This window comes from Gavialis gangeticus, unplaced genomic scaffold (assembly GCF_001723915.1).
Source record: "Gavialis gangeticus isolate Ggan-Ray unplaced genomic scaffold, GavGan_comp1, whole genome shotgun sequence".
NCBI lineage: Eukaryota > Metazoa > Chordata > Crocodylia > Gavialidae > Gavialis > Gavialis gangeticus.
Genome location: NW_017729000.1, coordinates 25,225,106 through 25,237,481, shown reverse-complemented (window position 1 = coordinate 25,237,481; position 12,376 = coordinate 25,225,106). Strand labels below are relative to the sequence as shown.

Below are 12,376 nucleotides of genomic sequence, written 5' to 3'. Positions count from 1 at the left end.
GTTGTTGGGAAACAACGATGTCATCTGATAAGTAATGCAGACTTCCTGGGAAAACTACACCAGATCCAATCCTATCCTTTAAAGGGACTGTTGCAGTCTAATAATGAAGAAGACTCTCAGGGAGCTGTTCTCCTCTCAAACTGAACTTCTTTGGAGTAAGGCTTGTTATTGTTATTCTCATAATTTTTTAGATCTGCTAGCACCTGGAGGCTCCAACAAATACTGGGCCCTTTTATAATGTGCATTGTAAAGAAATAAGAGGGCAAGCCCTGCCCATAGCCTACACTCTAAATGGGCAAGATAGACAATAGGTGGAAAGGCACAAGGAAGTGATTATAATTTGCTAAAGAGAGCACAGATGGTTTGTGACTAAGACAAAATATAACGCATGTCTCCTCACTCCAGGTCAGGTCCCTGTGCACTGCTGTATGCTGCTTCACCAGCAACATAGATTTCTCAATATTTTTTTATAGCTTTCATCTGCTCATTCTTTAGCTAGGACTCTTTCAAACAGGAAGAGGAAGTAAAAATTGAATTTTATACTGTAAATAACTACCACATGAAATACACACAGAGTTCTAGGAGTTGCAATAGCTAACTGAATTGGATATTAAAAGTCTAGTTTTGTGGTGAGGTATAATGACTTAGTTTTCTCTGCTAGCCTTTCACTTACTCAGAGCTGAGAACTAATTAGCCTGAAATACGATGTGAGAATGAATTTGATGGCTCCCTGTTTTATAGCTGATTATAGCTCTGATGTCATCTACCTGGATTTTAAGAAAGCCTTTGATATGATATCTCATCCTATTCTTATAAATAAATTGAGCGGCTGTGACATAGATGATTACATGGTCAGGTGGGTGGCAAATTGGCTAATGGGACATACCCAGAGAATGGTGGTGGACAGGTCGGCGTTGACCTGGAAAGATGGTGGGCAGTAGAGTTCCCCTAGGTTATGGTCCTTGGACCATTGCTGTTCAGTGTCTTCATCAGTGATTTGGATGAGGGCGTGGAGACCATTCTGTCCAAATTTGCGGATGACACCAAATTGCGGGGTAAAGTAACCACACTAGTGGACGGGGAATGAATCTAGGCGGATCTGGACAGGTTGGAGAAGTGGGCAGAACAGAACAGGATGCAATTCAACAAAGACAAATGCAAAGTGCTGCACCTAGGGGGAGGGAATCACAAACACATTTACAGGCTGGGGGATGACCCTCTCTGCAGCACTGTAGCAAAAAGGGATCTTGGAGTTGACTCCAAGATAAACATGAGTTTTCAATGTGATGAAGTGATCAGTAAAGCTAACCACACTTTTATCATGTATTAGCAGGTGCTAACCAACAAACAGGTCCAGGGAGGTGATACTTCCTCTCTATGCAGCACTGGCAAGGCCATAGCTGGAGTACTGCGTCCAGTTTTGGGTGCTGTATTTCAAGAGGGATGTGGATAACCTTGAGAGGGTTCAGAGGAGGACCACTCATATGGTTAGGGGCCTGCAGGTAGGGCCCTATGAGGAGAGATTGAGGGACCTGAATCTCTTCAGCTTCCACAAGAGAAGGCCAGGAGGTGATCTTGTGGCCGTCTCTGAATTCACTGTGGGGGACAGCAAGGGATAAGGGTTCTCTGTTTATCAGGGCATCCCTTGGAGTAACTAGAAATTACGGCCAAAACTGGTGGAGAGCAAATTCAGGTTAGACATTGGGAAGAACTTCTTTACAGTAAGGGTTGCCAGAATCTGGAATGGGCTTCCAAGGATGATGGTGCTCTCTCCTACCTTGGGGGTCTTTAAGAGGAGTCTAGACATGCACCTGGCTGGGGTCATCTGACCACAGCACTCTCCTGCTCTGGGCAGAGGGTCAGACTCGATGATTTGCTGAGGTCCCTTCCAATCCTAATATCTATGAATCTCCATATCAGATCACTTGTCATTCTGGTACATGTTGGCAAGGCAGTAGTTTCAATGCAAGGGAAGCCCATAGAGTGATACAGTGCTGAGTTGAAATACCCTGAGCTAGGTTCAAGTCAGAATTGAGGTACATTTGGAAGGCTTTACAATGATGCTGCTGGGAGTAGTTTGATTTAATAGACTGAGCAAAGGGCTAGGACAATAATAAATTAAGCGAAGGTAGAAAATCCTGAGTTCTGATGTTGGTTTTTACACTCCTTCTGTCTCCTTGTCTCTGTAAATTGGGAACAACATACACTCATCATTCCTTGCCTTTTGAAGTGGGGTTAATGGTGCTTGGCCTTTGAAGGTTTAAAGTTCTAAGTTCTTATTTAGCCTCTTGAAAATATAGGATTAAAATATGTTCTTACATTTTGGCCTTTTTTAATTAGTTAGCTGTCCTGTGAAAGCAGTAGGTATGTGCAGCCAGTGTGTGCCTCCTGTGCTGCTGCATTTGCCTGGATGTATGTCAGTTCAAATGAATGGCTTAAGAACAGTGAAGATATTCAGCAGCTGATAGAATTAAGTTTTAATTTCCTGTAACTTCAGAATGAGTCATAACTGCCAAACTGTAGGCTCTTGCTCCTGAACTCTAGCCTGCAGTCCATTTTAACTGGTGTCTTATGGAGAGCTATTCTGCACTTATTGGAACTTCACACTTGGTTACTCAATTGTTCTCTCATGCTTAATTATTTTTTTATCAGCAGTGAGTGGTAAAGGCAAGACTCCATTGAGGAAGAGATGCAGTGCCAACCAAATGGGCCAGGCAAAGCAGTTCCATGCTGAGGAGAGCAGCTGTGAGAAAGGCTGTCAAGTAACCAGTGAGCAGATTAAAGCAGATATGAAAGCAGCCAGTGACATGCCTGAGAGGAACAAAAACAAAGATTCTTACCCAGGTTGCAGTAATTCTACGGGATCCACAGGGGCCCCCAGTTCCTGCAATGTTGCTTCTCCAAGCGTGGACTGTGCAAGGACAGCTAGTAGTCACTCCGCTGGAACCAGTCCAGCGGCTGCAGATGAATCTAGGCAGTGTGTCTGCTCCCCTTGTAAGAGCGAAGGCTCTGCTGAGAGAGACAATGAGGAGAGCTCTATGTACTCTAGGTGCTCCTGCTATAAGCACCAAGAACCACAAAGAAGGACTAACAGGTGCTCTGATGGGGAATGCCCATCCACTAGTGGGGCTTGCAGTCAAAATGGAACAAATAACACTGGGTCAGATTTCTCACTTAGGACTCTGCCAGACTGTGGGCCTGCAGGAGAGGCAAGTGATGAGAGGACTAGTAGGAGTGTTTGTGGGCCTGCAACTGTGGAGGAGAGCACTAGCTTACAGCCACGGAGCTATGAGATGAAGTATAAAGAAGAGTATCCCCGCCGGCCTCTAACAAGAGCCAGAAGCAAACTATCTCATGTCCCTTTGGTGTCTGAATCAGGTAGGGCCCCGCCTCCTCTGTTTATTTCAGAGTTACTGTTTCATATGGGAGCAGTAAGTATTTTTGTAACTCTTAACATTTCACATTACCCCATAAAACTTTGAGTTAAACCAGTGGGCCAGAGCAAAAGGCCATTTTGTTGTTGGCTTCATAAGTGCTTAAGTCCATCAGTCTTTCTCAATAATCATGAGTAATCTCAGTGTTATTTCATCTGTTTACATGTTGTACATATTTACTACAGCTGAAAAACACTTGCAAGGTTTTGTTGGGTTTTGTTTGATTGTTCCCTAAAAAAGAAGACTTGCTTGCTTATTTAAGCGTTACTTTTCACAAGGGAAACATCAGGAATCCTGAAGTCTCAGCCAGTGGACAAAGATTAATACAATAATTGCATTAAATTATCAACCAATAACATGAATTGTAATTATTACTCAACCTAGCATGCACAGATATGTAAGACACCTGCATATTGAGATCCCTTAGGTGTGTGCAGCTTGACTAATGGATTTGTTGTAAAGTGTGTTCTTCACAAAACATTTTGCACAGTACCTAGAATGAAAAGAGAAGTGATGGAAAAAATCTGAAATTTAGAATGGAAGGAGGGAATTTGTTGGTATGTCCTACTTCATTATACAAGGTTTCAGCGTCCAAGTAGCTGTAGCTTCCACATTGGCTAGGCTGGTACTTGAAAATATTTTTTCCAGATACCTAGAATTCCTGCCTTGGGACATCAGGTAAAATGGAACAGCAAATAAAGGTGAAATTATAGAATCATAGCAGAGAGAGGAAATATCAAGTCATTGAATCGATATTTCTGCTCATAAAGAATGATTGATTCCAACACTGCTTTTGCTAGTGTTTATCCAGTTAATGTCCCAAATACTGACAAAGCTTAAATCACTTATCCTAGGGCGCCTTTTCACAGTTAGATACATCTCAGGGTCAAGAAGTTATGCTGGTACTCACTTTGAATTTTCCATTTCCTAATTCTGTTAAAACCTGTGCATTATTACTTCCATATTATACTAGGGTATCTTCCCCAAAATAGTGTTGCCTGTTAAGCTTGGTTCTTAACCAAATATCAGTTTCCTTAATTAAGCTAAGCGTCTTCATATTTCATATTCAGCAGATAACCTGATTGCCTGCAGAAGTCAGAAGTTAGTACCCCAAGTGCCTGCATGCGTGCACTTACCTCTGTAATCTCTGCAGTGTTTGTTCTGTGTTACCAGGTATCAGCTGATGCTGGAAGCAGAGTCCCAGGCTTGATGTATTAGTTTAGTTTTGTAGGGCTATGCCTGGATATTCAGGCCAATAACATTCCTTCTTTTTTGGCCATTATAATCTTTTTTTCCCTATCAGACTGGAACAAAACATTCATTTATGTTTACTGTAAATTTGGCCTTTTCTTTAAAAAACTAAGGACATTTTTCCCACACGGTTTGAATAAATGTTTTGCATTTCATGCTTTATTGTTTGGGGCTTATGTTCTGGATCAAAGTGAAATAGTGGTTTTTAGCTTCCATAACTTATTTGCGATAGTGAAACTTCTATAATTATTTGTCTTGAGTAATTGTTTAACCTTGTCTCCAGCGTCTGAATATTAACTTGTTTCTTTGCTTAATATGGCTGATGAAAGAGTGAAATATTTACTGATATCATAGACAAGCCTGCAAAAGGGGGAAAAGTATATTGAAGTATACAATACTAATTACACTGAGAACCTCAAGTAAAAATGGTTTTGTCATTTAATAAGCATCTTATTGAACCCTGCCTTGGGATTCATTTTTTAATTGCATTTCACAGTTAAATCCACATTAAGTCCTCTAAAAAGATGATTTCCTTGCCTGGGTTGTATATGGTGTATAAGTCAGCCTGTGTGATGTTTTCTTATGTTGCAACTAAGTGACTGTTTCACTGTGCTTATGTGATCTGTGAAACCGTCAGGAAATGCTGCCAAATGATGATACGTGAGTTGCCTGCTCAATATAGGGTAATATAAACTTCTGATTGAATAATAATTACAATTTCATACTGCATATTCCAAGCTAGGAGTCCTCTAAATGATGCCCATAAATACTGCAGTTTGTAACCTGAGCCCTAGGCGTCTCAGTTAAAAGTGGAATGGTGGTTGCAATTAAGAGGCTGTTTTACATGACTGCTTTCCGGATGTAGAGTCACTAAATAGTTTGTGTTTAATTTTCTTTTCTGTTCTTAGCAGTAGTATATCTTGCTTTGAAATAATGTCAGGGTATAACATCATGCCCTCAGGCTTGCAGTGCTAGCATCTTGAGAACTTTGTAACAATGCCAAACCTGACAAAGGTGAATGAAGAAATGGCATGTCACAAAAGCCTACAGAAAGGGTAATTTCAAAAGCAGCACTCAGCAGTAGGTTATCCAATTTTAAGAACACTGTCATGATTAGTTGGCTAAAATTTTTTTTCTTGTTATGTCACACCTCTGCTCAGTTTCCTGAAAATAACTTCAAGTTTTTGTTGGTTTGTAGCAGAAGCAGGCAATAGAGTTCTGGGTATATGTGTAATTTTATTTATATATCTCTAATTCAGTTTTCCCTACAGTAATGAGGGAGTGCACAAATTATCATCCCCTGGCCCTGGATTTCAGAAGCCATTAGCTGTTCTTCTGTATCTTGTCCCCCTCCATTCTTATTAGTTCTGTTTCTGTGTACTGGCCGTCCAGTGAAATTTACCCGTGTCCCATTCTCCTGAACACTTAGGAATTGCCAGACTGGATCAAACCCAGGGTCCATCTAGTCTCCGACAGTGGCCAGCACCAGATGCTTCAGAAGAAGATGTAAGAACCATGTAGCAGCAAATGTGGGATAAACTTTTCTTTCCCCTTTGCTCTCCCGTGCTCCTCCCCTTCCCCCCCCATAACACAGTCTCATTTTGAGATCTGATCGCTAAAGATTGGCTTTAGCTCTGAAGCACGAGGTTTCGTGTTCTTTTGAAATTTAACTTCTAACTATAACAAAAAATATTCATGTTATCCACATAGGAGTGTAATCTTGCTGAGTACTTGGCTGTCGCATCATCTTGTTGTAACAGATTCTACAGATTAATTATGCATTTTAAGAAAAAGTATTTCCTTTTTAGAGTTGACTTTACTACACTTTAACTTCATTGAAGGTCCATTTATTCCTGTAATAAGAGAAAAGCAGAAGCTCCTAATCTACCATGGCTTTATTATTTGTTGTTTTATATATTTTCTTATGTCCCCTCTTGTTTCTTTTCTGAGTAATAAAACCTAGTCTTTCTTTGTATGAGTTTTTTTTCCCTATGAGGATGATCAATTCTTGTAATACTTCTCCTTATTATTCTACACTATCCTTTTTCAGACTACTCCTGTAAATATCACCATTTTTATCTAAAGGAGGAGATAAAGTACTAAGTTAAGTACACCTAAGCTTGAGTATTTCTGTGAGTAAAACAACACTTAGTCTCCTTACCTTGACTGTGTTCCTCTTTAAACTCCCATCCATTTAACACAAAGGCTAAGTACAGATGGTCAGAAACTCTGATGCTGAGTTGATTCAATCTTCGCAGGTTAGTCTAAGCTGCGTAGATTGAACCAATAAGTGAACAGACATTCACTTTTGATTTCAGAAATGCAACCACATTGCTGCAGTTGTCCAGGCCAGAAGCTGGGAGGCATTAGAACGCTCCTCCCTGCTTAGCTGGAACAGACAGCTTACGGCAAGCCTAGCCCTCCCACCTTGGGAGGTGTGGGTATTTACAGGGGAGGTGCAAAGCATCCTGGGATGCTGGGACTGAGAGTTAACTTGAATCTGGAGGGGATCTGGAACAGTTCAATAAACTGATTTAACCTAAATCAGTTAAGTCTGAAACTACGTCCATCCAGGTTTATCTTAAACCAGTTTCAGACGTTTTGAAAGCAGTTTGTGTGCACTGAACTTCTATTGTGTTACAGATTGGAACTGGTTTCTGATCACTTACACTGGTTAATGTGTAATTTCTCTCCCTAGTCAAAGGGTGTTTCTTTTAATTGAAATATTAACCTACTGTACTTGCAGAGGGCATTGAAATTTAATACATATTTTATAAATGTAATTTTTGCATAAGTAGAAGGATATGACTATTGCAGAAAAATGGAGTGGTGAGGGTGCTGTTTATTATCATTTCCATGTAGAATCTTGTGTTTTAAAATGCAAATAAAGCAACCTTCTACATTTGATGTCAGGGTTTCCTCTGACATACAGATCACTGAAACTTAATGTAAGGAGCTTCTGGGCACCGTCTGCCTTGCAGTATAAGGGGAAAAGGAGAACTCTGAAGTGCAAATTAAAAATGAAGCAAAGGAGATATACAAACAGGATAAGTCTATTTAAGACGGCTAACGATTTAAAAGCCTAATAAGGTTCATTTATTATTGAAAAAATAACTCTTCAGGGAATGGCATATTGTCTGGTGGTTAGAACTAGCTGCTTCTTCCCTCTCCCTTACAGTCTCTCGCTGTGGGACAGTGGACAAGTGATTGTGTCCTCACCTGTACATTCAGTTTAAATGGATTGAATTTGGAGTTCGAATGGATTTGGGCAATAAACCTAAAAATGCTTTTGGTGCAATTGAAGGGTGTGGTTATAGTCAAAAAGTCAGCTCAGTCACTGACTTGATCCAGTGGTTGTTTTGAAGAACCTTGAGCATTAGGATACTGTTGAAGGTGTTCAGATAGGAAATGTTATTGCTTTTCACTTGGTTCGTAAACACAGGAGAGGCTTGCTTTAACTTTTTTATTTTTCTCCCCAGAGGTAGCCAAGCCAAAGTCTCGACAAACAGCAAAGCGAAAAAGGACAGCAGACAAGTCAACAAGCACTAGCGATCCTGTTATTGAGGATGACCATGTTCAAGTGAGACTTCTTTCTACACCTGCTATAGGGTTTTCCAGGCAGGGAAAAAGTATTAATATTGACACTACAGGCTTGTCTTGGCTACAGAGTCAAACAGACTTGTAAATAGTTTGGGCCCTAACTAAAATCCTTTCCATGTAAAAATTAGTCCCAGCTGAGTGCTACCAGCTCTTGAATGACTTTCCACACACAGTTCTACCAGGTCTTCCTGCATGCTTGTATAGGACAGACATACCTGCCCCCAGTTAACTGGGAAAGGATTCATAGGGCAGCGCAAGTTATTCCAGCTCTAAGGAATATGGGGTGTGTCCTCAGAGATCATAGCACCGTGTATAACTGAGTGCAGTGCCGATGGAGACTCAGCAGCTTGAGCTAATTTTGCCATAAAGTGATTTCCTTTCAGGCTAGGATAACTCAAGAGGGGTAAATTGCTCTTAAAGTGCTCATTGGTTTTTTGGTCTGTTTTATAATTAGAAGTTCTGTAAGGAGTATAGGAGATTATTTATCAAAGTGTGACTAGCCTCTCTCAAAATTGCTGTATTTGAAAGTGACCCTGCCAGATTTAAAAAAAGAGAGTATTACAATTTGTAGATACAAGTAACATATATTGCTGAAAAGTTTTAAAACATGCTTTTCCCTCTCTGAGTGCGTTTTTAATAGCATTTGCAAATAATTGGTTCCCCCATGGCTTAATTGTTCTGTTTCTTTTTGTGCTAATAGTACAGTCACAACATTTGCTGGATCTTTTTTGAAAAGCTAATTAAGAAATGCAAATTGAATTTCTTTCCCCATTTCCTATTGCTAGTGCTTTCACCCTATCTTTGTAATCTCTGAAATTATTTTTCCTCTGTATCTACTTACTTTTATTTCCCTGACAGTGGTATCAGAAATAAAAGACTGAATGAGCTGGAGAGATTAAATTCCCTCTTCACTATATAAAATTTCCTGTTCTGAGCCCCACTGATGAAATGCAGCATGTATAGGAGGTTCAAACTGATTCTTCATGCTGTAACTGTTCTGCATTTAAACAAAAGATCAGTGTAATTGTCAACCCTCAGAAGCTTTCATGGACCACTCTACAACCTTTCCGTCCAATCGGAATTGTGAGAAGTGGGAGGGTCAGTGGCCGTAGGAGCTTCTGACTTGAGAGTATTTTTGTATTGAATCAATTACAGCTTCTGGGAAGTATGTTTTGGGCCACAACTGTGGGTCTAAAAATGCAAGTTAGTTTTAATTCGTATTTTATGCCAGTGCTGATCAGCAACACAAGTCCTGCTTTTTCCTTTCTAGGGATATCTCAATTACCTCCATTACCTGTTCCAGGCTAGTGCCATTATTTACACTGGATAATATCCCAAATTGAAGTATTTCCTAGAAGAGTGTTTCTCAATCCATGGGTTGTGACCCAAAAGTGGGTTGCAAGAATATGTGAAAGAGTTGTGAACAAACTGTAAAAATGGATCAACAAACTTCAAAAATGGATTCTCCTTTAAAGGAGTTCCAGCCTGCAAGGGGCTGCTTGGGGGGGGGGCATTCCCCACAGACAGACCCCTCCTGCCCCACACACCCAACCCCTGCCCCATACTGTGGAGGCAGGGAGCAGTGGGTTGGGAGTGAGGGGCACTGGTTTGGGACTTGCCATTGATGTTTACAGATGGGTCCTGGTACACAAAAGGTTCAGAACCACTGTCCTAGAACATTTCTTACAGAATGGCCATTGCTGTTCTTGGCATTTTTTCTCTTTGAAAGTAATCTTTTAAATTAATTTTGTATTCATCCTATCATATAGATTTTTATTCTTAAATCATTGCTAGGTGCTGACTTTAAAATCCAAAAACCTTGTTGGGATCACATTGACCAATTGTGGAATAACAGACCTGGTGCTGAAAGACTGCCCCAAAATGATGTTCATCCATGGTATGTAGTTAATATTGTCAAGGCACTCATCGAGTCTTTCTCTCTATTTCCCCAAGAGCATATACTGTCTCTTCTGTCTACTCAGATTATATGGGTGTCACATTAAACATTCTGTAAGGCGATGCTACTGGGCCACTGCTCATTCCATTTTCATCAGTCTTTTAGTTAAATATTAGATTCAGTACTTGATAGATTAGTAACTGAAGGATATATAATGAAGTAAATCAGGGCTTCTCCATTTCAGTTTCTTAATTCTCTAGCTCACTGATTCTCAACCAGGGTGATGCCAGATCCTTTGGATACCAAGAGGTGTGAAGAGATAAGCACAGTCTCAAGCTTGTGTCCTTGCCTAGCCTATCTCCCACTCCCTTTGCCCCCCACTGCTCTGCTACTCTGCAAAGATGTAAGCACTGTAATATACAAATTATTTTTTAAAAATTGGATCCCACTCAATTCACAGAAGCTATGGAGGAGTGCCTCAAGTCCAGTGAAGGATGCCTTGAGTCCAAAAAAGGTTGAGAACCACTATTCAAGCTATAACAGATTTAGTAAAGGTTAATATCTAAAAAGTAAGGAATGTAATATCACATGACAGCCATCTGGCAAGGAAAGTTTTGCTTGGAATAACTGTAATAGTTGGAAGTTGATAAAATTAGTTGAAATACCTTGTTTTTCCCTGTCACTTGTCTCTGTGTTCACAGAACTCCCAGTTATTTAACTGACACAATTGTGTTTTCCTTCTTGAAAGCCTAATATTCAAAACAGATTTATATCATATAATGTCACTTTGTGTATGTTACTTTACTGCAAGTGATATCGTAGCTGTGATGATCCAGAAATTGTGGGAAGCCAGGATTTCTTAGGGTGATACCTTTTACTGGACCAACTATAGTTGGGATAAAGATATCACCCAAAGAAATCTTGCCTCTTGTACATTTTCACGTTCTAATCTGCATGCATATTTCCACCTAAAACACCAGTTCATTTACTCTGTTTACATCAACATCTGCAATACGTAGCAGTGCCTCCCTTACCCAAACTGATTAATTTCTCTATGCAATTAGAAGAAACTGGAATTTGATTGCATAGATTAAGTTTAATCCACAGAGCTGTTTAGAGCACATTTTTGTGTTAACTAATCAGCTAAGTACAAGTGTTTCTAGACATGATAGGAGGAAGTGGATTATAGCTGCATAGCTCTTTACCAATAAAAATATTCCATTTTCATAGGTAGATTGTTCTATAGAAGAAAATTTAAAAAACACGTTAAATTTTTTATTTAAGCTGTCAGCTGTATAAACACAATTCAGTAACTGTCCTTTATATAAATATTAGTTGCTTCTTTACTAAGCAGTCTGCTTTGCAAAACATTGAAAAAACATTCAGATCAAGCCTATTGCATGTTATTTTGAATTTATTGTTGCTTTTAAAGCTTTGTTTGTTTGTAATTTATAGCTACAAGATGTCGTGTACTAAAGCACCTAAAAGTAGAGAATGCACCAATTGTCAATCGATTTGACTATGCTCAGTGTAAGAAGTTAAACATGGATCAGGTACTAGATCAAATACTGAGGATGCCGCCAGAGAGAAACCGGATCATTTACCTTCGTCCAATGCAGCAGGTACCCAGCCAGTTTTTAGTTAACTAGTGAAGAATTTGAAGCTCTGGTTACTTATTTTTTTTTTTTCCACCTCTGCTCACTTCATTTTTATTTTTCATTCACTTCTCTTTTTGTTTTCTGGAAGAGAAATATGGTAGTCTAAGAGATTCATTTTCTTGAGACCAGACTATATTGCCATCAGCTTCTTTCCTGCTTACTGCTTTCAGCACAGGTTTGAAACTTCATTACTCATTTTAAATCTTGAATTTGTTACAGTCCCTTACTAGCTCCAAAGATGAAGTTCACTGCATTAAAAACACTGTAAAAAAGTCAATGCTGAGCCATGTAACTAGTGGTTCATAGTATGCCATAAGAACAATTATTAGTATGCATGTAACTACACAGTCATTTACAGGCAAAAGCAGTTGATGGTCTTTCTGAGTCAGGGTGGCTAAATAGGGGAATATTAGTTAACCTGTTGACCAGAAAGCTAGACCTCTACCTATAGTCCTATTCTTTGCTTGTAGTAGGCCCCGTTGCCTTATAAGGACAGAGATACTCCACAAATAGCTTACTCTCAGATTGGAAGACCA

General features: G+C 39.7%; 1 protein-coding gene across 5 annotated transcripts in view; it reads left to right on the top strand.

Annotated features, from left to right (window-relative positions):
- Positions 1–12,376, top strand: part of FBXO38 (F-box protein 38) — a 39,263-nt gene that overhangs the window by 17,327 nt on the left and 9,560 nt on the right. For 4 of the 5 annotated variants that reach the window (XM_019506456.1, XM_019506459.1, XM_019506455.1 and 1 more), the window contains 4 exons: positions 2,653–3,378; positions 8,165–8,265; positions 10,080–10,182; positions 11,638–11,804. In XM_019506456.1, coding sequence (XP_019362001.1) covers positions 2,653–3,378; positions 8,165–8,265; positions 10,080–10,182; positions 11,638–11,804 — 1,097 coding nt within the window. The remainder of the gene's footprint in view (positions 1–2,652; positions 3,379–8,164; positions 8,266–10,079; positions 10,183–11,637; positions 11,805–12,376) is intronic. The other variant, XM_019506457.1, reaches the window with a different exon arrangement.